The sequence below is a fragment of the Fragaria vesca genome, linkage group LG5, assembly GCF_000184155.1.
Source record: "Fragaria vesca subsp. vesca linkage group LG5, FraVesHawaii_1.0, whole genome shotgun sequence".
Taxonomy (NCBI): domain Eukaryota; kingdom Viridiplantae; phylum Streptophyta; class Magnoliopsida; order Rosales; family Rosaceae; genus Fragaria; species Fragaria vesca.
Genome location: NC_020495.1, coordinates 21,832,598 through 21,857,391, shown reverse-complemented (window position 1 = coordinate 21,857,391; position 24,794 = coordinate 21,832,598). Strand labels below are relative to the sequence as shown.

Genomic DNA, 24,794 nt, shown 5'->3' with positions numbered 1-24,794 from the left:
TGCTCGCTCAATGACCATTTTTAAGGGACTATGAGGAACATGTGAATCTGATCAGTCATATGTGTTTAATAAAAAAGACTGATGACACGTTTACTTATTTGGCATGAAAATAAAACCATGAATCAAGAATAAATGAATTGTGAGAAAAAATGAGTTGGTATAAATATCGAATGGTGTTGATTTATAAAAACATCTCCCATTCGTAATCAAATTCTTGAGAATTTAGGAAATCAAGAACCGATTTCCAATAAGAAGGTGGGACATAGGCCAAATTCTGATTTTTTTTTTTCACGTGTTAAAATACTCGAGAGATTCTCATGTAGGGGATGCTCAATACGTGACCATAAGGCATAGCGATATGATGACATACATGGGTATTATGAGTATTGTGTATTTAAAAAAAAATCCAGTTTGTTACATTTCTATAAATGTTGTAAATATTATAATTATGTGGATGTCTATGTAAATGCTCAGTACTTATGTCCTTATGTTGTAAACATTACTCCTGTATAAAATGGTCTAATGAGAATGAATGATACACTTCTTCATCTTCTCACATTCTATCTCTCTCTATCGTTCTCTCTTATTTCTTTAGTTTATAACATGTTAACAACACATTTTGCTCTTTGTTTCTCTTTTTCTTAAACTCCATGATGATCCAAGAGTCTTATGGTGCAACACAATTGCTTATAACCATGGCTAGTGATATATGAGTTTTTCCAAACATAAACTATAGAAAACAAAAACTCTTTGCTAACTAGTATATTTTTAACCACTGGAAAGTAGTCTAGTGGTTATTGCCTAGTTAGGTGTGCTCCCTAACTTAGGTTCGAATCACGACACTGTCAAAAGTGGCCAGAGGAGGGGCTGCAATGCCCTGCTGGCTGTCCGGGCCCCTAGCAGATTAGTCCTTAGGTCTAGAAAGCCTTTGGAATGCCGTGATCTTGAATAAAAAAATTAAAAATTAGTATATTTTTAGGACGAAAAATTTTCTTCACACACCTTTATATACTTAATACACACATCTATTTTTTTTATCTAATTTTTTTCCCCCAAACTTCCTCTTATGCCCTCTTTATTTTACTTATACACACTCTTTAACCTATCATCTTCTTTCTTCATTCAAAACCAATTCAAAGCAAGTTGTTGCTCCGTAATCTATCACTCTGTATTCTCATCTCTATGATTAATACTATCAATTTTTCAACTAAAATCAATTGGTAAGCTAATGAAGCTTAACAAACAATCAAGGGAGACAAATTGATTTCAGATTTGTAATTTCTTTTTTACTGATTTTCTCACTCAAATAACCTCCAACACTTTCATTAAGTCGAGATAGTATGAAAATTTGATATCATTAGGAAGCTTGCAGACTACCGATTCTCAAAGTAGTAAATATATATAATTCTTTAAAAGCTTAGCATCCAAACTGAAATTTGTTTATTTATTTAGTTTTTTTTTGTTCATCTTCATGAAAAAGGGTAAAATTGTATTAAAAAGAATTATAAAAAAATAGAAGTGTGCATGTGTGAATAAAATTTCTCTTTTAGCTCAACCTTGTGATTGTGCTAGTTCAACTCATGCTTACGTTTGATAATGGGATTCATCATTGTGTTACAATGATGGCTAATTTGCAGAATGCAAAGCTTAATCACATTTTCAGAGAGTGCAATATGGTAGGTGATGCCTTGGCCAAGGATAGTATCAACCATGATCTTGGTCTGATCATTTTTGTTGATTTCCCTGCTCATGTTGCTCAAGTTGTTTTAGATGATCTTGCTGGTGTTACTAGAGCATGAAGAACTGGGCTTTGCTCAAGTATTTAGTCAGTAGTTTTTTTGTTTTTCTTTTGTTTAGGCCTTTTAGGTCCCTTCTGTAACTAAAAAAAAAATCTCTTTTAGGACAATATGTACACCGACATTCTTGCTGGTGTTACTAGAGCACGAAAAACTAGGGGTGGCAATTTGGACCCTGGCGATACCAACCAACCACGTACCAACCGTACCAAACAAATTGGTATGCCAAGTAGTTGGTAACTGAGTTTTCGGTACAGTAGTACCGTACCAAGTTTTCGAAGTCGGTTGGTACATGGTACAGATTTTCCCAAAACACAGTATACCATGTACCAACCGAGTTATATTAAAAAAAAAGAAAAGATTAAAACTATTAATCTAAGCCGTTGATCTGTGGACTGTGGATCTAACCTAGGTTAGTTAGTTAGTTGAGTTGAGTCAGTTGACTCTATTCTCAATAACTCACAGTCACTCTCAGGTCTCGGCCTCTCACGCTCGTCTCTCTCGCGTCTCGCCTCATCTCTCTACTTCGCAGCACCCCCGCGGCTCGACCACCTCAACTTCGCAACACCTCCTCGGCTCCGCCACCTCGACTCAACTTCTAGCCACCTCGCCTCTCTTGTCGTTAACTCAGCAGCACCTCGGCCACCTCGACTCGGCAGCGCTAGGCAGCTCCTCGACTCTCCGACGAAGGGTAGCGCTAGGCATCGCCTCAACTCTCCGACGAAGGGCAACGCTGGGCAGTGTCTCGACTCTTCGACGAAGGGCAGCGCCTCAACTCGCCGTCGACTTCGCAGCACCAAGCCTCGAATCTCCGTATGTATCTATCAATCTATTATCTATGTGTATCTATCAATCTATGTGTTATGATTGTTATCTATCAATCTATGTGTTGATTGTGTTCTATGCTCTGTGAACATTTTGATGGTGATTTGGATTTGAGATATGATTTGTTGTGTTTCGGTGCTTGTTTCGATTATTTTGCATTGGCTTTAGAGTTATGAATTCATCAGTTGGATGATTAGAAGGTAGATTATGAAATGTCGATAGCTTGGAAGAAAGAATGGACCTTTTGATAGTTAGAGAGTAGGAGTGAATTGGGTAGCAATGTTGATTTTTGTTCAAGTTAGAGAGAATGAGAGAGAAGAAGAAGAGGGTAGGGTTTGAATGAGGAGATAGATAGAGAGATAGACAACCTGTTTGAATCTATATATAGCTTGCTTCTTAAACTTGCTCGGGGTACAGGTCCAGTTAGTTGAATAGTTGATGAATTTAATTAATTAAGATAGAGGTGTTTAGCAGTCTAGCACTCTCCCGGCCTCACAACATCACTCTTTCCCTGCTAATCTGAACTTTTGTGTTTTCATTGGACATGTGTTGTTTAATTTTCTATATAAGACTTTGGATGTTGTTGGCTTGTTGCATTTGAACTTTTAAAGTTTTGATCTTGCTTGTTTATGCATTTGAAATTATATGATATTATGATGTGTGAAACTTTGAATGTGTTTGAACTTTGAATAGTTTGATAATTGATAGAAGTTTGGTATAGGCCCAAAAAAAGGATTTAAATGAGCTGGGCCTTTCAGTTTGTTGGGCCTCAATTTAAACTTGGTAGAGACCCAATACCAACCGTACCAACCGAGTACCAACCGTACCAACTAAGTTGGTATACCAACTTTGACGGTTGGTTTTGGTACAAGATTTTGCCTACCAATTTTAAGTTGGTTGGTATATGGTATTGAAAAATATAGTTGATATACCTACCAATGCCAGCCTTACGAAAAACTGGGTTTTGCTCCGCTATTTAGTCTGTAGTTTTTTTTTGTTTTTCTTTTGTTTGGCCTTTTAGGCTTTTAGCTTCCTTAAAAAAAAAATTAAAAAAATAAATAAATAAATTTCTCTTGTACACCGACATTGTTGAGAAATTTGATACAACAAGGACTTGATGCCCAAAACGCAAAGAGGAAAGCAAAACCCACCAAGTTTGGGGGTGGTTGATAATTTGATATGGTATGGCTGAGATTGTAGAGCAACACATGAATCCCAGGTGCAATGGCGACCCTAGATTTCTTAACAAGGTTGACATCCTTGTACGGACCATCGGCCCATCTCGCCCTTCTCGTCTCCAAGTCTCCTCTTCAATCACTGTACGTCTCTCTCTCCTTCACTTCTGTTTTTATATGCGAATGCATGATGATGATGATGACGACGACCCAGATGCTCTGATTGCACAATTTGAATTGGGTTTTTGTGTTTTCAGTGATGATTGATTGAAATTCTTGATTTTTTTAAGCCTTTGTGAGTTTGGTAGCTATTGGGTGGAGGAAAGTTGCGTAATTTTGAAACTACAATGTCTAGGTCTAGCAATTCAGACATTGTCTCTGTTAGTGTAGACATTGCCAGAGCTGGGTTTCTGAACTTATTTTGTACTCTAGTGTATCAGGTAGCATTAAGATAGTGTATCGGATCTGATTTAATGAGGCTTCAACCGGCCCGGGGAACTTTATGTTGAAAAGATTAAGAATTGAAAAGGGTATATGAAAATAGATTGGTGTGATAGAAAACATCTGATGGATAAAAAGAGACAATGCAGCTAAACCCTTTTGCTCGAGTGTTTGTATTTACAATTTGATAGAGCATCTTACCTGTTGAGTTGAACCAGCCTATCGCAGTTTCCCATCTTGTTAAGTGGTTTGAATATCTCAGAACAGAAAGTGTGAATCGGTTAGCAGGTCTTGTGCTTAAGTTTCGAGAATGTGTGGGGGGCCTTGGAATGTCTGAACAGCTGGGGTGTTTGTTGGAAAGTGCTCGTTTGGGTATCTCTATGGGGCATGGGTTACCTTGGAATTCAGACATAGCTCTTTCAACGCTATTCTTTATGATCGGAATGCTACTGTTGTCTACTGTTCTTTTGCACGATACTACTGAGACTTCTATCTTGAATTGATATCCATGTCTTTTATCTAGCATTGTTGTCTTGAGCCTCTTCTTGTATGTACCTTTCTTCCTTCTAACAAAAGATGTTTCCCTGTTAAAGAATAATGATATTAATGATTAAAGCGATATATGATACAAGTTCTCTGGCTTTGTTTTTTGGCAAGAGAAATTCCTCTTGCCAGACTTTGAACATTATGTTTTCTGTGTTGGAAACATGTTTGCTTGTGCTGTCTCAGTTCACTGTGTGGTAATACATCATGCCAGATATGGGGAAAGGGGCAAATCACATATGTAGAATTTCGTGCTCATGAGTTATCCCTTTTGACGAGAACCAAAAAGGATCGCACTGTTGGAGCCGCCTCACGGTGTGATCCGATGCTCTGATACATCCAAATTTAGAACTACATTTAAGATTGTGCCGCATATTGCCAATTATGCGCTTAGTGGAAAAACTGTGTTTGTCTAGTTTTGTAGTAAGGTGAAATGATTAAATGGTTTCCGGTTCAGATACTATGTTATAACTTATAAGTATGATCTTTTGGATCTCTTCTCCACTTTTATTGTATGATTCTGTTGAACAATAAAATTGGATTATTAGTTTGTTTTTTTTCTTTTTCTTTTTCTTTTTTCTTTCAGTAAGAAAACTTGTAAATATGATCTTTAATGAGAAGAAATGGACGACTCGGACTTTGGATCATCGGTTTCATTTAGGGTTGGGCCCACATGTGATCTCTTTTAAAAGGTTCTGCTGAATGCTAATTCAATTATGTGGGACTCATGTCAACTGCAAATGGTAGTGGGGTCCTGTATGGGATACAATAGCACAGTTTGAATATATAGTTCAGCTTTGGTTTGATATATCTTTATACTATTATGTGTGTTTCTTACATCTCCATGTCTAGAGTTGAATAGGGTCATGATTCTATGGAAAACCAGATTGGCCCCATTTGATGGTTTCATTCGGATTGTTTCAACACGTTCTTCTATTATATGCCCAATGATGGAAACTCATTTTATAGAGCAGTGTTTCGTATTTATTTTAAGCCTCCATTTGTTGCACCACTATGACCATCACCAATGACTGCTGCTGCCTGCTTCTTCATTGTTATTATTATTATTATTATTTAAATTTTTGGTGATGCTCTGGTGGTGTTCCCAAATGTCGAATGGCTTTCAATGAAGCTTCACTGTCTTTAACTTGTTACATATGAGGTCTGAGGGCTCAAAACTTAATGCGGGTTCTTATTTTTGGTGAAGGCAATGGATGACTCTTGTTGTCTAAATGTAACTTACTGCTTCTTATTATTGTAACCTGTCTCAAGTCTCTGTTTGACTTACTTTCCTTTTTTTTTTTTCTAGTAATCCTTCTCAGTGGGTTCTTGCTAAATTACTAATTATTTGTGTTATGTAATATATATATATATACACACACACACACAACAAATTTATTATCAGGTCCAAATATCCTTATTTATTCAAAAGGTACGGATTTTCTTAATTGACCCACTTTTAGATCATATTTTCTCATCTTAACCGTTCACATTATAGGTATATATGAGTAGATCGTCTCTACAAATTTTCAGCCAAATTGATAATCGTTAAAGCATTCAAAGATGTGATTTAGAACTAAAAACACAAACGGTTCAGGTTGAACAGTTTCAATTCGTTCATTGATTTAATTCATTTTCGATACCTTAACGATGTCCAAATTAGTTGAAAATTTGTAGAGATGATCTACTCATATATACCTACAATGTGAACGGTTAAGACGAGAAAATATGATCAAAAAAGTGGGTCAAATTAAGAAAATCCGTACCTTTTGAATAAATAAGGATGTTTGTATCTGAAAAGGCCTGATATACAATTATATATATATATATGCATGTTCTACAGTTCTGCTTGTGGTTGCTGGGTATTCAACTTTTGTTTCCAGTTCAGCTTGTTGTTATTCTATATCTAAGCGAACTGAAAAGCACCCGCATTATAGTATTACACATTCTTATTATCCCAGGATAGATAACTTATTTGTGGGGGTGGTTCTGTTGTTTAATGTTAGGATTTTTTTTTTTTTTTTTTCCTCTCATTTTTGCTGTCATCATCATTTGTAACAGATTCTTTTACTGGCTTGTACGGTTGAAAATCTGAAGGCTTGTCCGTAGGCAGTTGATTTCTTTAACTTTTTTCTTTTTCCTTGTAAGATAGCTTAATTAAATTGTTAATAACTTTGCTCCTTAGTTATAAAGTTATAGTTCTGTTTGAAAGGAATAACGGGCCCACAGTTAGAAAGAAACGGAGGAGTTAGTTTGGGATAGGGTTAAGGTTTTTGCCTCCTCATTGTGGTCTTATTTTTCCCCTAGTTTAATACTTTTGTATTCCTGCTGGGCGTGTTTACCAGGGACTGCATGACTTTGGTAATTCTCTTCGGTTAAGATGATTCTCTTTCTGAGTCTTCGGCAAGTTGTGTTTCCTGTTTTTGTGTGATTCTGAGTTCTTGTTTACAGTTTTTGTTGGATAACATCAGGTTCTTCTGTTTCTATTAAAATATATATATATATATTAAACATGTACTGCCTCGGTTTTATTCCTTCCAAAACACTATCAAATATTTGTGTCTGATCTGGAGTTCCGATGTATTTTCTCATAGTTTCTGAAAGATATGTAGCGGCACTAAAGTGTGTGAGAAAATTTATTGTCAGAATGTTAATGTTTGTAAAGGCTTTACTGTTTATTGTGATTTCCTTGCATGTAGTTATATGTCCAATAGCATTTCTGTTCCAAATATTAAGAGGTGTGTCACTGCATATCATGATAATCTGGTTGCACTTTTTGTCTTTTAACAGGTGCTTGACTTAAGAAAGTTGATTGCTGAAAATTATCAGTTACCATTAGAAAAGTTGAAGCTTATTATGCGAGGCAATGTGTTGCATGACAGCAAAAGTGGGCAAGATGTGAATCTCCATCTCAAGGATGGCGGTACTGGTCTTGTTACTTTATTAGTCCCTTGATTATATTTACTTCATGTAACATCTGTTTCTCTCAAAGATTAGTATAAACTTTGCTTGATTTTGTTGCTTCTATTAACTGTGGAAATTGCTCAGAGTTTCACGGTATTTGTCCTATACTATTAAGAGTTTGAGATGGTTGTTTGTGGTCGCTTCACTTAATTCACTCCATATTACTTTTATAAAACTACTGACCACCTTAATTGACTACTTGGGTGCAATTATACCTGCAATACTTCCCTGGACTCCAAATTAAGCTTTTTTTGGGAGTAGTGCTGCTTACCTCCAGGACTCCCTTTAATTGCGTGCCCCCCCCCCCCAAATTTTTACTTCTCACAAAATGTACTTATATTTTAAATTTTCATTGAAAGTTAAACATATCTTGATTTAAACAGGATTATAAGTAGTATACACTTTCCTCCTTTATTCTTTTGTAACCACAGTTATTACTTGCCAACAGTTTGTGAACAGGTGTCAAATTGCATAGGCGTAGAAGCCCCACTTTCTTAGTCAACACTACAGTATTGCCATTAGTAATGGTAGTGAATTTATTTATCACATTTTTGTTCTTTGCTAGATTCTCTTATTGTTGCTGTCAAACCAAAGCCACCAGCTAAGCATCTTCGGGATGGATTTGATGATGATGACGATGAAGATGATCTGGTACATATCTGATTGAATTAGTTATCCAACTGAAAAGAGTTAATACTTGTTCAAGTACAGTATTTAATAGTCTTTCCTTGATGTTTATTTACCAGAAGTTTCAGCTTCCTCAGTCTTCAAGCCGGTGGAAGAGGAGAGTTTATGCTGTTCTACATGATAAGTTGAAGCTTCCTGGTGAGTAATTAGGCATCAAGTTGAACAGTTTGTAAAACTAAACAGTAACAGTCTACATTGCTGACATAACCTCTTTATTTTTCATTGATAGATATTCTTTTGATGGCCATTTTCTCTCTCAGTTTGAAGATGTGGGTAATTATCATTATGTGGTTTATATTGGCACCTGTGGCCCACAGATGGGATGTTGGCCCTTTATATGTAAGTTTTTTCTTTTCTTTTAGTTCCTATTGTTTATTGATGCTGTGACTCTTTCTCTAAGAGTTTTTCACAGCAGATACTCCTAAACTTGAATTGAATGTCCGTCATGAAACAATCTTTTTTATTGTCTTATTAAGTCGTTTTGACTGCTATATCTTCAGATACTAGGCACCGGTTTTGGTATCATTCTTCTGAATCTAGGACAGCGGAAGGCTGGCGATGTCAGGTTTGCTCTCTTTCCTTGATCCTCATCCCATCACTTTCTTCCCCTCTTTCCTCTTTCCTGTTTTCTGTGTATGTGATTATCTTCTGTGGCTGTCACTACACAGATGAGGTTCTTTTTGCATTAGTTTACCTTTCAATAACTATACAAGTAAACAATGCCATATTTAATTTTTCTGTGTCTTTACTGTGGTTTTATTTTGCAGTGCATATTCGATTTTCAATGAAGATTTTAGAGAGCTTCCAGGGACCCTTAATGCAGAACGTCTTGATGGGGACATACGAACAGGTCAGATTTGAGCCTGGCATCTATTATATGATCGCCATGTTTGTTCACTCACAATATTGAAGGTTATTTATTGAACCAGGAAATATGTGCAAGTTTTTTGCTTTCTAGGGTTTCTGAGTAGTTTGTAAGGTTAGAAGTGTCTCTGTTTACTTACTCCCCCTCCCCTGATAATCTAAAAGCCTGTATATTTGTATTCAAAGTGAAATATCTTCTGTAAATGACTGCAGAGGTTGAACCTAATTTTGGAAATAGTGCATTTAGTTTTTATGGACATCTCAGAATTATGCCTGTATAGATTATTGGAGATCAACCAAAATGGGCTTAGTTTATGCTTGAAAGTTGAATTTAGATATATGCTAGAGGCATAGTCACATCCTACATGACAGGATCAAAATCATCTTTGCACTTTCCTGTGTTGAACTATATAAAGGGTTGCAAGCGCTGGAACAAGTAAGTTCTTACCGTGGCTCGCTTGCCCCCGTCACCTCATACTGGCTTCACCACATGGGTCGCTAGAAATGTGTAGAAATTGTACTTCAAAGCTCGGTATCCGGTGCGAGACTACGACCTGAAGGTTTTCATGGTTGCTAAAATCTGAGGCCTACCGGTTCACTAGGTATTAAGATTAGTCTCAATGGAAGAACATGTGGTCATGTACCATTTTGTACTATGCAGAACCACTGCAGATACTTGAAAATAAAGGCTATGAAACATAAAATGTATTGCTTGACAAGTCTCATTCCTTGTTTGTTATAGTGAAAAGGTTTGAAATATATGAATGGGACCAAGATTTGGTTGGGTCTGTCTATTAATTTCAGCCTATAGCAGACGGCAATGGCAATTGCCAAATCTGTCACATAATAATGTGACTACATTAAAAGATCTATCTACACACAAAGCTAATAATGTTATAGCTACAATGAGTGTTGAGGATTATTCTACCATGCATTAATGTACTAATGCATGAACTAGACTACTTTTGATGCAAAAATAGGCTTATTTCATACATGAGCAGACTAGCTTGACTTTGTACAAACTTAGACCGACTTCATAGCTAGTCTATTTATGTATCGAGCTACTTTACCTCTATATCGAACTAATGACATGTTTACTAACCTGAAATTTACTTAAAATGATTAAGATGAATCTGTGTTTGAAATGGTTACTGAATTCTTTTTGATGATTTCAAACTAAAGAAGTTTGAGTTTTCTTTTCCTTTTCTTTCCCTTTTTAAGTTTTCGTCGTTGCTACAGTGGCTTTGGACAAATTGAGCCTTTTGATACTGAAGGTCCCCCACTAGAACAAAGACAAATCAGAAAAATGAAAAATGCTGTCAACCCAGAAAAATCAAACCTCTCACTCTCTCATCAAATTTAAATAAGAATAAAATCGATTTGGAATCTGGACCAGGTCTATCCCCAGATGTTGTATATACTTTGTAATCTTTTCTTGTCAAACAGTTGACGTATAAATTTAGATTGTTTTCTCCTCCTTCAGCTTATCGGAAAAGATATTATTATGTCGATAAACCGTCAACATCTAATAACTATTTTTAGTTATATTAGAAAGTCTAATTCACCGGATTTGTCATTCTCACTTGTTACTTGGTGTAATGTTAAAAAAGTAATCTACATCCTTTCAAAAAAAAAAAGAAAGTAATCTACATATGGTAGTATGATACATTAAACCGCAATCTAGCATTGATAGGGTTGAGAGAACATCGTCCTTGGAGATGACGCTTCAACATCTTTCTTGGTGGAGATTTATTAAAAGCATTGAGTAGTTGAATTTTCTTAGAATTAAATATTATGTTGTTAAACTGTCAATATCTCCGCATGTTTGAACTCTTTTAATTAATAAGTAAGATGAATAACAAGTGTTATGAATGAGAGTATCCGACCGTAAAAATAGAAAATGTTTAGAAATGAAAATTTAAAAAATTAGTTCTGAAAACAAGTCGAAATGTATTGTCAAATAATATTGTCCTTTCCTTTCTACGGACGTTGCAGGACGAGCATGACTAAACATTGTACATGTAGTGGTGCATGTTGTTTCAAACTTTCAATTTGTCGTAAAAGAAAAGGAAAAATGAAAAAATGTGGTGGTTTGATCGATTTTGAAGATTTTCAAAGTGGGTTTTGAGTGGTGGTTGCACTGCCAATCCTTGACGGCACGTAACAACATGGTTCAGCAGAGTCAACTATCTGGCCATCACAAAATCTCACCCTTTTCTTTTCTTCCTAAAATCGAGATGCACTAAATCCAGCACCCCCCCCACTCACTCCACTGTAGCATATTGTATGTAATGCACCTTAATCATCGAGTTTGTTTCGTTTTCCATTAATTTGCATCAACATATATTTCACTAATCAATCATGGTTATGGTTTCAAGATTGGATGTATCTTAGAAAGTGGTTAACTATTCGGTCGGGATGTGGTTTCATGTCAAAATTAAGTTGTACCAATCTTTTTTTTTTGAGAAATTAAGTTGTACCAATCAATCACACTTTTGTGGTATGATATTTTTGATTGATAGTAGTATGGACGATTAGGATGTGAGATTTTGTAAAATTGACTTGTATTGATCGATTTAAAGTGTCACCTTTGTGATATCAAGAATAAGGCGTCCAATTGTTTGATCGATTCAATCTCTTTCTCTTACATATTCGGGGGAGCTAAATTTTTGACATATGTTGTGAATTCTACTGACTAAAATCTAGTTCAACCAAATTTTTAAGTTTACTTTCTCTTTGTTAGTCTTACAAAATAATATTGAATCATTGACAAATAAAAGAGGGTGCCAAGTCATTTTCGCTCTAAAGTTATATTTACTCAATTGCGGTCGTCCTAACCGTTTCACGGTTTCATGTTCTCTTAGACTCTGAAACACACACTATAAATTTATCAATGTATTCATCATAATTTGAGAACTTTGCATTAAATTTTCATGGTTTAGAGAATGTTGCATTAATTTTATCATGGTTCCATGGTTTGAGAACTTTGGTCCATACCCTAACCAATTTAAACCAGAGTCATTAATGAAACCCCAAAATAATAAAACGTAAAAGAAGAAGGGGATCTATCTTGGACGAATCCAACAATGTGACATCGGTCGTTGACCAACTGTTCTGCCGTCGACCAAACGTCTCTCTCTTTTTTCTGCTATTATTCCTGGGTAGCTGATGAGGTTGAATCTTACTCCCTCCCCTTTAAAAACTAGTGGGAATTGCAGTAAGACTATGTTAATCTTTGTCTTCCAGATTCTTTTCTAAAAGCCAAACCCTTTGCTCCCACCCAAAAACAAACCCCCCCCCCCCCTTAAACCAGCTACTTATTATTCTAATTATTTTCTTAATTTTAACCTATAATGTCATGTTCAATGAGCTACTTCTTTAATCCCTATCATTTTCTGCTTCCATCTATATTTTATGTCTGTTTTGTTTTTGAGAGCTCCTTATTTTATGTTGAGTGACCTGAGTTCGTGCTCTCTGTTTGATTATATATAAGACATTAGTCATTCTCAATTGTGTTTTGCTTTTCCTTCTTATTGACTTGTTCTAAAAACACTAATATAATATCAGTCTGGTTTTGTATAAATATGGTAAATTCATCTGCTAGCTCTATGAACTAGTTGGGGTTGTAGTTCAGAAAATATAAAGTTTCTTACCAATTAAAAGACAAAAACTATAACATCTGCAAGTGTATTATAAGTATAATTTCCTCCCTACTTTCTCTAATAAGAGATCAAACTACTTGTAATAATAGTGTTTTGGTTTTAATACACTGACCACTTTGTTTAACAGTTAATATTTAAGCTAACATGGTCATTCTTAAAATATTGGGGATGATATGATCCTAATATATTAAGTATGAATTTAGCAAAGTCCAATTGTCAAGAAGTGACAACATAATGAGTTTATTTAAAGTGGTATGGAAACATAAGGAATCATATGTATGTATTAATATTTAGATTTATCGATCATCACAAACAAAATAAGGTTCCATTGCCTCTTGATTGAATGTTTAAACATAATCTAAGTTAATTCAAAGTCAATCACACTTTTAAAAACTTCTCACATTGTATAGAAATGCTTTGGTTCTCGATGTCACAACTCACACGTACAATCAAAGCTACTGGCGGTGGAGTTCGCGAGGTTGACAAAGGTAGGGTGCTCTTGATCGATGCTCACAGTGGTGTGATTTCGGCTCAAGCTAACTACTGACCATGGAAGACCAAAATAAAGTTCATGAAAAATATTGAATCGAAACACTTTCACAATAGTCTTACGGAAAAAAGCTTGGGTATATGTATAATGATTACTTGTTGTGATGTTCTAATATGGTCCCATGAGCGCACAAAAGGAATCACGTTTTGTTGATGAGCATAATAGGATTCACGCTATTTAGTTTTTGTTCGCTTTTGAACTACTAATTTATAGAATAAAAAATCATGACAGATGAGACATATGTGATAAGTTCTAATTTATTATTCATGGTCAATAAAATTACAGCTTAAATTGAATGAGATTATAATATGTGGACAACTCTCAATGAGAAAGAATCACGTTTTGTTCATGAACACAACGCGACACACGCAGCTGAGTTTTTGTCTGCTTCAAAACGCCTCATTGAAAAGAATCAAAACTCGTGGTGGATAAGATATAATCAACAAGTTTTGAGTCATCGAGCGACACGTATAGTCGTATACATGTAACTTTCAGATCATAAAAAATTAAAATTTAAAAAAAAAAAATCTTGAAAAGAGAGGTTTTGAGACATCTCATCATTCTTCTCTAAATTTATTACAGCCCGACGGTTAAACTATTATCCACCTAAATTGATTGAAATTACCATAACAAGCATCCACACTAATGAATGTTGACTCCTACTACACCCTTCATTAAGTCCACAAAGAATTTCAAAAACCAAGATTGCATTTAACTCCAGCTAGGCTTTATCCAAGAAGGGTAACATAGTAATTCAACACGCAAGAGAAAGGGGGTGGTCAACCCCGATTGGGCCTTGGGCCGGGTGTCCCAGTCATCCAAAGCCAACGAAAAGGACAAAAGCACCCCTAAAGGACAACCCTTTTTCTCCCGCCTCGGTTTTCCACCTTGACCCTACAGTCCCTAAACAGTAGGGGTTGTGTTCAAACAGTGACGGTGCCCTGATCAGGGTCAAAATAGTCACACCACTTTCCTCTCCTCCAGACCCCACCCCCGCCACCTGTCATCCTACGTGGCTCCCTACCCCGCCAGGTGTAACCGTAAAAAAAAGAAAACAGTTTCCTTTTTCTCTCTCCCTATAAAAACCAAGGTCAGTGAGTCTTCTCAACTATAAATAATAAACAAACAACCCCACTTACCTCCCTCTCTCTCTTTTTCTTTTTTCAATTTCGAAAAAAGAAAAAATGACCCTTGGTGTTATTTGGGTTGTTGAGCTTTGCCGGAAAATCGCGTAGGCCAGAAAGAGAGAGACAGAGAGAGACGAAGCCTCTTTTTTTTCTTTTTTGTTTTCTGTTGGGTTTCTCCGGTGAGAAGTCAAAAGGAGTCGAGCCGAGTCAAATGTGAGAGATGGGAAGTGGAGTCTCCACCCTCTCCTCTTGCTTCAGATCGGCCAACCGTACTCCCGACCAAAACGACGTCGTCTTCTCCGCCTCCGAGCAGCTCGACGAAACCCTAGGCCATTCCTTCTGCTACGTCAGGTCCTCGGCTCGGTTTCTCTCGCCGACTCAGTCGGATCGCTTTCTTTCCCCTTCCAACTCGCTCCGCTTCTCGCCGCCGCACGAGGCGGCGACCCGCGCCCGGGTCGGGTTGCACGAGACCGGGTTCAAGGCAATCTCCGGCGCGTCCGTCAGTGCCAACAGCTCCACGCCGAGGACTGTGCTGCAGCTTGATAATATTTACGACGATGCCACTGAGAGTGTCCTCGGCGGCTTCGGCGGCGGAGTCAGGGGCAGTATTGTCAATGGTTTCGAGAGTACGTCGTCGTTTAGTGCTCTGCCGCTTCAGCCGGCGCCGCGTGGCGGCGAGCCGTCCGGGCCAATGGAGCGGGGCGGGTTCTTTCTCTCGGGTCCGATAGAGCGCGGCGCTCTCTCCGGTCCGCTTGAGTCCAACCCGCCCGGACCGGACGGGCAGGTCCACTTCTCGGCGCCGCTCGGCGGTCTTTACCCCAAGAAGCGGCGGAAGAAGGGCATTTCCGGGATCCGCAAGGCGTTTTACCGCAACTTCGAGAAGAAGCAACGGCCGTGGGTGGTCCCGGTGCTGAATAACTTCGCCGGCCGGAAGGAGGGGCCGGCGGCGAACGGGGAGGAGCACGAGCAGCAGGGGAGGAGCAACGAGTGCAATGTCCAGTGGGCTCTCGGCAAAGCCGGAGAGGACCGTGTACATGTGGTGGTTTCGGAGGAGCAAGGGTGGCTGTTTGTTGGGATTTATGATGGGTTTAACGGCCCCGATGCGCCGGAGTTCTTGATGGGGAATCTTTACCGTGCGTTTTACAATGAGCTTCAGGGCTTGTTTTGGGAGGTTGATGAGGAGGAGGCTCAAGATGGTAATCAAATTAATCCACCAAATGTTGGCCAAGAAGTTAATGCTACTAACTCGGCCAATGTCGCCTCGGAGGGTGAAGCTGGTGGGGAGGCTAAAATTGATGGCGAGGTTTCAGAAGCTGGAAATGTGTTGAATTCAAATCCCTCTCCGGTGGGGGATAGGACAAAGAGAGTGACATTTCAACCAGAGGGGAGGAGGAGGCGGCTGTGGGAGTTACTCCGCGAGGCTGAGGCTGAAGAGGGGCTTGACCTTTCAGGTTCAGAGAGGTTTGCGTTTTCTGTGGATGATGCGCTTACTGTCAGCAATGCAGGTACGGCTGGTTCTGCAGAGAGTAGGAGGTGGCTTTTGTTGTCGAAATTGAAACAGGGATTGTCTAAGCATAGGGAGGGCCAGGGTAATGGTAAGAAGTTGTTTCCGTGGAGGTTTGGTTTGGAGGATAAAGAGAAGGTTGAGGTTGAGAATAGAGTGGAGGAGAGGTCTGCTCCACCTGGTAGGAAAAGGAAGGAGGGTCCGGTCGATCATGAATTGGTGTTGAGGGCATTGTCGAGGGCTTTACATGTGACCGAGCTTGCTTATTTGGATATGACAGATAAGGTCATTGATACCAATCCAGAGCTTGCTTTGATGGGGTCGTGCTTGTTGGTTGTGCTAATGAGGGATGAGGATGTGTATGTAATGAATGTGGGGGATAGTAGGGCAATTGTTGCGCATTATGAGCCGGAGGAAGTTGGTTCAAGCATGAACTCGGAGGGGCAGAAGGACAATGGGTTGAGTGCTGAGGACATAACTGAGGCATCCTCAGCTGTGGGCGATGAGGCTCCTACTCAAGCAATGAGATTGGCTGCATTGCAGCTGTCCACTGATCACAGCACGAGCATTGAAGAAGTAAGTTCTTAGGCCCTCATATGATGTGGCTTCAATATCTCATGCTACTATGGTTTTCCTCAGTCATATCTGATACCAATAACATATCATATGGTTTGTTCAACTTGTTATCAAAAGTCTCTCTATGGAAAATTCCACATCAATATAAGAACTTTTTTCAAGCGATTAAACCAAGTACATGATTGTTTACACACCTCTTGGTTCTTGAGCTTCTCTTCCCTACAATTTAAAGCAGCATGATTCTCTTTACACAATTTGGTGATGTGCGTAGTGCAGACTGCTAGAGCTAGATGTTACTCTTGGATTATGTTTTGGGTTAAACTCCTTTGGTAACTCTGCTTTCTGTTTATTCAAATTTTATTGACCTGTTGGCATCCTACTACTAATTTGTTTTCCACATTCCTTCGTCCTATTCTCAACTTCCAATCTAGTTATCATCTTTTGGTCTTAGATAATGTGAAAACTGCATAATATTGCTCGTGTTTGTCTCTTAACTGTTTGGTTACCCCATTGTTTCATATGTTGGTTAAACCTGATCCTGTTTAATTCACATCGGCACCTTGTTTGCCTTTGGTGGGACATGGCAGGTTGAAAGAATTGAGGAATCTTCCCTTTTTGTGTTCCATCTTTACTTCTGTCTTGCCAACTTCGTTTCTCATCAACATTATCCCCAATAGACAGGGATGATGTATGGAAGCTTCCTTGCAGGTGTCCTTTTCCTTTGGATGTTTAATCACTTTAATGTCTCCATATGGGACTGTTTAGTTGGTCTGCATATATTTTTAGTTATGCAGTATTTTCTGTCAGGTTCTCCCTGTCTATGTTTTCACCTCAGTGGTCCAGAGTAACTTTTCACAATAACTGAATAACATGCAGTTGCACAATCATTTTTGTCATTTCATTGATGATGACTGCTGAGTTTCTTCTTCGAACCATACTATTCTCATTGCTTATCCAGCCCAACCTTCCTTTTGTGACTATCAGTGCATCATATTTGATTACTTTCATGGTCATACTGTGGATTCATCTTTGTTTAACAATTCTCTTTTCAATTTGCAGGAAGTGATAAGAATCAAGAATGAGCACCCAGATGACAAAAACTGTATTCTCAATGATAGAGTGAAAGGTCGTCTTAAGGTCACTAGAGCATTTGGGGCAGGCTTCCTGAAACAGGTCCTATGGATGTACTTGATATATTTCACTTTTTGCATAGATTGCCTTAACTCTGATCTCGCTACATATTAGAATACTACTACTATCTCTTAGAAGAACAGTTTAGAACTTTTCATCGTTGGCCAAAATTTATCTAGGATTTGGTGTTTGACTGCTGCCTGAAACATACCATTTACAACTTTCTTCTTTCGCCTAGTCCAATAAGAAAATTATTTTACAGATGGTAATGATGTGATCTGCATTGTTTCTGCAGCCCAAGTTCAATGCTCCACTATTGGAAATGTTTCGGAATGAGTACATTGGTACTGCACCATACATCTCATGTTTACCTTCTCTTCGCCACCACAGGCTCTGCCCTAGTGATCAGTTTTTGATTCTCTCATCTGACGGTCTTTATCAGTATCTAACCAATCAGGAAGTTGTTTCTCATGTGGAGAATTTCATGGAGAAGTTTCCTGAGGGAGACCCTGCACAACACCTGATAGAGGAGCTTCTTTTCCGTGCTGCAAAGAAAGCCGGTAAGTTTTGTCATTTCTCCTTATTAATGTGTTCTTATAATTGTCTATAAGGGCTTCTTTTTTCTGCTTTTAAAGGATTTCGATTGGTCATGGCAAGAATTGAAAGTAGGAGGGTTTTAAAATACATACATGTCTTTAGTAAGAGAAATATTCTTTTATTTGTTATTTAAGATATTGTGCCAAAGAGCGGAACTGCTTGCCTTACCCCAGTGTGATGGTTATGCTTTGTGCTTTTGAAGATCTATAACCTAAGGTAGGATTGATTGATTAGCTAATATCATATTTGATGCCAAAGGTCTATGCTCTCATGCACTTTACTATTTGCACTCCTTTGTCGGAGTGCTACAAAAGGAGATCTCCTTTGTTGGAACAATTTGGTCAGAAATAGTGTATGGATTCTTTTTCCAGTTTTAGACTCACAATACTTGTCAAGGTCTTGAACAAAAAGATAGGTGAAATTGTTGATTTTTGGACATCCGTGTGAAATTATGATGTTTTTTCTTGTTGAAAAATGTAATGCTGACATTCGAAGAGATTTTGACTATTTTAATGGTACTGCTTGTTTTTATCAATAAAGTTATACTTTTTGTTAATATTTTGAAGAAAGATAAAGGTATTTAAAAGTGGTTTCTACCTATTGCTCTCTTCTTTAATTTATTTACTATTTTATGCTGATAGCCTGATATATGCATATATGTCATGTGCACATACAAGCTCTTTCTTGGATGAGGTTGTCGTGGATGCATGATGATGCATATTTTGATTTGAGTTCTGTGACTATACATTCGGGTTTTGGATGTTACTGGAGCTCAAGGAAGGTGCCTTTTTATGCATCTAAGATTTAGGGTTTTTTTGGCCTCCCTAAGACATGTATAGACTTTAAAAAAAAAAATTATAACTGAAAGTGACAAAAGATATTATCCATTGCCATCAAACCTTAAGGAGTTGTTGTTTGATTCAAAACTTTGCAGCAGTGTACCTAGAACCTTTTATTTATTGTATTTCTAAATAAATTGAAGGAGTTGTTAGATCTTACAGTATTTCAGGATAGATGTCAAATGGAGGGATTGCACATATTTGGTTGGGAGTCTGAGCTCTTTTGGTTTGCAGGAATGGATTTCCATGAATTATTGGACATCCCGCAAGGAGATCGCAGGAAGTATCATGATGATGTTACTGTTATGGTCATATCACTTGAAGGAAGAATTTGGAAGTCATCAGGAAAGTACCTTTGACAACATTAATCACAAGCAAGCAATGCTCTCTATACAAGCTCTATTGCAATTTCGAATTTCAGCTAGAGATAGTCTGCAAGCAATATGGAAAGCTTTGCTGCTGACCGTAGGCTCTGGGGGTCCATTAGGTTTTGTTTTCTGTCTCACAGCATAAGCATACAACTAGTAGGGGATGGTAATGGCGAAAGGCTGATGTTAGATATCATCATCAAAATAGATGCAAGATATTGGGTTCAGTGATGAAAATGAAAATTTGCAGATGGAGTAGTTGGGAAATGCTCTTTTGGGGAAAAAATGTTTTATTTTTTCCCTTTTCTTTTTAGACTTCAAAGAACAGAAAAATAGAAAATTTGCAGATAGGTGCAGGCTCTTTCCATTTCATCTGTGCCTTTTCTTTTGTATCTTTTCTGGAGCCGAAAATGTGTTTTGTAAATTGGTGGGGGTACAGAATTTACTTACTGAACTTTGAGCATTCCCTTGTCAATACCTGAGCAGCTGTAATTTTGAAGGTGGGTTTTCCACCCATTGCGGATATGAAGAGTTCGAAATTTACCAACATCTTTGTGTACTGACTTGTTAATCATCTGTAGCATTAGGTCGCCCTGGACTGAACCTTTTGAAATTAGTCCGTTTTGATGGAAAGTTATCGACAGAAGACTGATTTTTAACCACGAGCAGTTGCAAAACGCTGCTTGAATAACATAAAACACTACCACTTAGTTGTGTGCTTTTCAGTTTGGCATTGTGCAAATCTGCAGGTACTAGCTCTATTTGGAAATGTGCAGGTACTAGTTTGAGCATAACCAAACAGCAAACTGTATTACGTCGAAAACATGTGTTTTGGCATTCATAGTATGGAAGGGGAGCCAATTGGCAATCTTGTCTTCCTTGGAATGATACATTACACATTTGTGCCTCAAACTATTCTGATATAGCAAATTTTATAGTGAAATGTACAATGATCCAAATCAAGTAATACATTTCACATTTGGAAACTACAGAGTTAAGTATAAACATATTAAGCAGTGATTGATTGCGCCTGTGATTGCACCCATGACACTAAATCCTCCCTTGTTGCCACAAAACAACCAGCTTTCTCTTCACTTTGCCGAAATGGTGCAGCCAACTTCTTCACATGAGAACCGAATGAATGAGCCAGTCCTTGAGAGAATTTGTGAGTTCCAGCACCGGTTTGAGCAGAAAACAACTTCGGCAGCGCCTCTTCACGCTGAATGATTTTGTATAGAGTTCCCATCCACTCTTCAAGTGCAGTGTGAGCTGCACCAATGGATAGTGACCTAACATCTAAACACCACTCGTTTGCCGTCTTGTTGTGTAAACCCGGGTACAAACCATATAGGGTTCCTAGATAGAGCAGCTCATGAGCTCTCTCGTGCTTATTTTTGTTTCTGCATATATCAATCAAGCAATTGCAGAAGGGTCTTCTGGATTCAACTGCAGTGCTACCAATAACATCCCTGAATTCGTCTTTAATAGCTTCAAATCCTACTTTCTCATCTTGCAGTAGTTTCACGAGGGTAACCAACTTCAGATTGGCTTGCTGCAAACATGAAAAGACCATATCCTCATCCTCAGTTTTCTCACACAATGACACAACAGACAGTAAACACCCACAGAGCCGATCATCTGGTTTAACCCCTCTTTCAACCGCAACATTAAAGACTCGAACCATATCACCAAACCTTTTAGCTCTCCCCAAGCACTGTATCAAACAAGTGCAGCCCATGACATTGAGATGCACGCCCTTCTTGGACATTTCTTCAAATAACTCCATGGCCTCATCAGCATTCCCTCCACTCCCAAAGATGTTCAACATTGCCGTGTAACTATAACTATCCGGCCTACAGTGCTCTGACTGCTTCATATCCTCAAAAAGCCTCTTAGCCTCATCCTCCAAACCAAGGTCGGCACACATATTCAACAATGTGTTATACAAAATGAAGTCCATAGGCCACTTATTCGACCTCATCCGTTCCCACAAGTCCAACGCGTCTCTAGCCCACCTCGCCTTCCCATAAATCTTAACAAGCGCAGTCAATGTCTTCTCATTTGGGGTTAGCCCCGACGCCACCATTTCTTCAAACAAACTCCTAGCCAAACCAGGCTTTCCAGCCTTCCCCATTGCCTCTAACAACGTATTGTACACAACCAAATTCGGCTTCACACCAATAGCAGCCATTTCCTGCAAGACATACCTAATACCATCATAGTCCCCAGCCTCACCAAACATCTTACCCAACACGGAAAATGCAATAGGGTCAGGTGTCCACCCACTAGCCCTCCCTCTCTCATATAAACTAAGCACCTCCTCAACCTTCCCCAATTTAGCATAAACATCCAAAATAGCAGAGTAAGTCACCTCATCAGGCATCAAACCAGTCTTGTACATCCTCTCAAACCACTCCACCGCCTTGTCGAAAAGCTTGGACCTTTTGGCACAAGTGATAATCGTCGAGTAAGTAATGTTGTCAAGATCAACCCCATTGCTCACCATGTCCTCAGCAAGCTCCTCAATCAGCTGAAACTGCCTCCCAAACCTCATGGACTTCATGGTGACATTGTAGAAGATAGTCTCCATGGGGAACAGGTTCTGGGTCTTGACCCAGTTGAAGAACATGTGGGTCTTCTGCCATGGCTTCAAGCTGTTGAGAATCAGAAGGGCATTTTCTCTGGTGGGTGGGTGTGGGATTTCTTCAAGAGCAGCCAAGAAAGCTTCTTGAGAAGAGCCACAGTCATTGAGCTTCTGGGCAAAGAGCCTGAGGTCTCTGACCTGAGGATTGTAGGAGTAGAGAGAGCGCTTCTGCCTCTGGAGGGATAGGACTGAGCGTTTGGGCTTGGCTGGGTTGACCCAGATGGACTTGGGTTTGGATAGGACTTGGGGTTGGTCTTTGGGAGGAAGGGTGGTGGTGGTTAGAGGCTTGAGTTGGTCAGACAAAGATTGGGTTTTGGTTTTGGTTTTGGTGGTGGTGTTGGTGTTCTTGTTGTGGGGGGGTGATAAGTCTGGAGGAGATTTAGGAGGGGACTTGGTGGACCTGCAAGAAATGGTGAATCTTTTGGGGGGGATTAGTTTGAGAGGTGAAGTGAAGAAGATGGGTCTCTTGGTTTCTGAGGAGTTCACAGTGAAGTGAATGCTACTGGTAGTAGCCATAAGAGAGTGAGGAAGGTGTTTCTGTGTGTGTCTTGGGTTTTGTTTGTTGTCTCCCTTATCTAAAACCCCACAGCAAAATCTGAGCAGAACCCTAAATATAAAAATTATTCAGAGATACTAGCTAGCTAGATATTTGAACAGTTTGGGGAAAAGAAAAAAGAAGAAAAAATTGGGGTAAGATCCACCACAAGGATGGGTAGCCTTAACCGGATGTGGTAACAGGTAAGTCCTAAGACTATTCCCGTCCCTGTCAGGGGAGATGCCAACCATCTCTCCTTTCTACGAACACAAGCGTGTAAGTAATTCAAGTTTATATAAAGGGTTCTCCTTCTACAATATTTTCGATGTGGGAGAGTTGTGGGAATTAACAAACAGAGGCAGCTTCATTTGTCTTAGGAAAAGTGAACGTTTAATTTAGGAAACTATGACCACAAAGAATGGATTCATGCCAAGATTTTCCATAGGTGAGCTAATATATGTAGCCCACTAGCCCCCAAGGTACTGCCATGGCACTCTACCTCCACACTCATGAGGATGCAAGCTCTCTTCTCTCAAGATTTCTGAAAAGCTCTCGATTCTGTGAAAACTTTTGTATCTTTAGTACCAGAGAGCATTTGCTCGCACATTGAAAATTTGGATGCTTACTTGACCAAAAAAAAATAAAAATTGGATGCTTAAGCTTTTAGCAACATATCAAGACTAACTTGAAGATATCAGATTTAAAGAGAAACAAGCACACAGAAATAATTGAACTTCCTTATCACTTGTTAGCATGATTGTTCAACAAGATGCACACAAAGCCCAGGTATGTAATGCAGTAATTGTTCTGTTAACCAAGTGAAGAATGTCACTTCCAATATGACTTTTAACTCTGCTCAATCAGGGAAGTTGCATTCTAGACAATTTTATTTAAATTTCAACGATAATTACAATTCGTGACCAAAGATCTTTCAAAGTGTGTTCTATAATATGATCACTTTCTTTCTACCTTCACAATTGCATAGAGATGAAAAGAAATATAAGCAAGCAAACAAAGACAATTACTCGCCAACAAATTAATATCTACATTCTTGAAGAATTTTCATCTTTACTTATAACAGAAATTTAAAAGTTTAGGTTAGACCATCCGAGTGCATACCAAATTTGAGTCATTTTATTTAAAAAGATACACATTTTTAACACAACTTACTTTATTTCTACATCGAAAAACTCACAGTCGTCTGAAGTCATGTACTAATATGAAATTATAAGAAAGAGAATTGTTGCACCAAAGTTTTCAACTGATTTTTCAATACTTGAAGAGACTACGCAATCATTTATGGTTTCCAAGGTTAGCGTTTTATGAAATCAAAACTTGGCACCGCCACTTTAAGAATGACGCGAAGGTACAATGACGGTTTTGGACAGGCCAACTTGACACTTTTTGAAACTTTTTTTTATATTCGAGAAACGGTTTTGTAAAACAAGTGAAAGAGAAGAGATATAGAAAGTACTTCGACGAATGAACTTAACATAAATGACACGTTTACTTACTTGGAATGAAATTTATCAGGAATGAAAGAATGATGGAATGGGAGACGGAATAGAATCGTATGTGAAAATTTCAATTCCATTGAGCTGTTTACCTACCCTATGGAATTAGAATAGGAATATAACTAATTACGAGTTCGATTACTAAAATACTCCTTAAAAGGCAGCTACATATTTATGTTGATATAGTTTTGTTTGTCGTTTTGATTGTCTTAGTTGATAAGTTGAGCATAATTAACGAACCAAGATGAACTTTTTTTTTGGAGAACAAGATGGACTATATATTTTGATTCATTGTATTGATTGTAATCATGTGATTACATATTAATAATATAATACAGAGGCTACGTGTGTGTTTATGTATATTGTAATCTCGTTCTTGCATAAACTCTCTTCTACCATGATTTACCAACATCATTTGGACCTAGTACTAGCATTTTGAGTGTATCTCAACC

General features: G+C 38.3%; 3 protein-coding genes across 3 annotated transcripts; 2 read left to right on the top strand and 1 right to left on the bottom strand.

Annotated features, from left to right (window-relative positions):
• The first annotated feature begins 3,800 nt into the window (after nt 1-3,800).
• Nucleotides 3,801-10,012, top strand: LOC101314569. Its single transcript, XM_004300211.1, has 8 exons — nt 3,801-3,940; nt 7,571-7,703; nt 8,310-8,395; nt 8,491-8,569; nt 8,661-8,770; nt 8,932-8,996; nt 9,199-9,281; nt 9,712-10,012. The coding sequence occupies exons 1-8, from the start codon at nt 3,806-3,808 to the stop codon at nt 9,795-9,797; spliced, it is 777 nt and encodes a 258-aa protein (XP_004300259.1). The 5' UTR covers nt 3,801-3,805; the 3' UTR covers nt 9,798-10,012.
• Nucleotides 10,013-14,854: 4,842 nt separating this feature from the next.
• On the top strand, nt 14,855-20,194 carry LOC101309843 (protein phosphatase 2C 29-like). The gene is made up of 5 exons (XM_004301648.1): nt 14,855-15,830; nt 15,909-16,714; nt 17,774-17,887; nt 18,141-18,405; nt 19,516-20,194. The coding sequence occupies exons 1-5, from the start codon at nt 14,855-14,857 to the stop codon at nt 19,638-19,640; spliced, it is 2,286 nt and encodes a 761-aa protein (XP_004301696.1). The 3' UTR covers nt 19,641-20,194.
• Nucleotides 20,195-20,552: 358 nt separating this feature from the next.
• Nucleotides 20,553-22,871, bottom strand: LOC101314282 (pentatricopeptide repeat-containing protein At5g46580, chloroplastic-like). Its single transcript, XM_004300210.1, has one exon. The coding sequence runs from the start codon at nt 22,807-22,809 to the stop codon at nt 20,659-20,661; it is 2,151 nt and encodes a 716-aa protein (XP_004300258.1). The 5' UTR covers nt 22,810-22,871; the 3' UTR covers nt 20,553-20,658.
• Between the last annotated feature and the right edge of the window lie 1,923 nt (nt 22,872-24,794).

Coding starts and splice junctions, on each gene's coding strand:
- LOC101314569 (XM_004300211.1), top strand. CDS start 3,806: ATGGCTGAGATTGTAGAGCAACACATGAATCCCAGGTGCAATGGCGAC. Junction 3,941..7,570: donor AAGTCTCCTCTTCAATCACT/GTACGTCTCTCT, acceptor GTCTTTTAACAG/GTGCTTGACTTAAGAAAGTT. Junction 8,396..8,490: donor ATGACGATGAAGATGATCTG/GTACATATCTGA, acceptor TTTATTTACCAG/AAGTTTCAGCTTCCTCAGTC.
- LOC101309843 (XM_004301648.1), top strand. CDS start 14,855: ATGGGAAGTGGAGTCTCCACCCTCTCCTCTTGCTTCAGATCGGCCAAC. Junction 15,831..15,908: donor TGAGGAGGAGGCTCAAGATG/GTAATCAAATTA, acceptor CGGAGGGTGAAG/CTGGTGGGGAGGCTAAAATT. Junction 17,888..18,140: donor GGGCAGGCTTCCTGAAACAG/GTCCTATGGATG, acceptor TTGTTTCTGCAG/CCCAAGTTCAATGCTCCACT.
- LOC101314282 (XM_004300210.1), bottom strand. CDS start 22,809: ATGGCTACTACCAGTAGCATTCACTTCACTGTGAACTCCTCAGAAACC.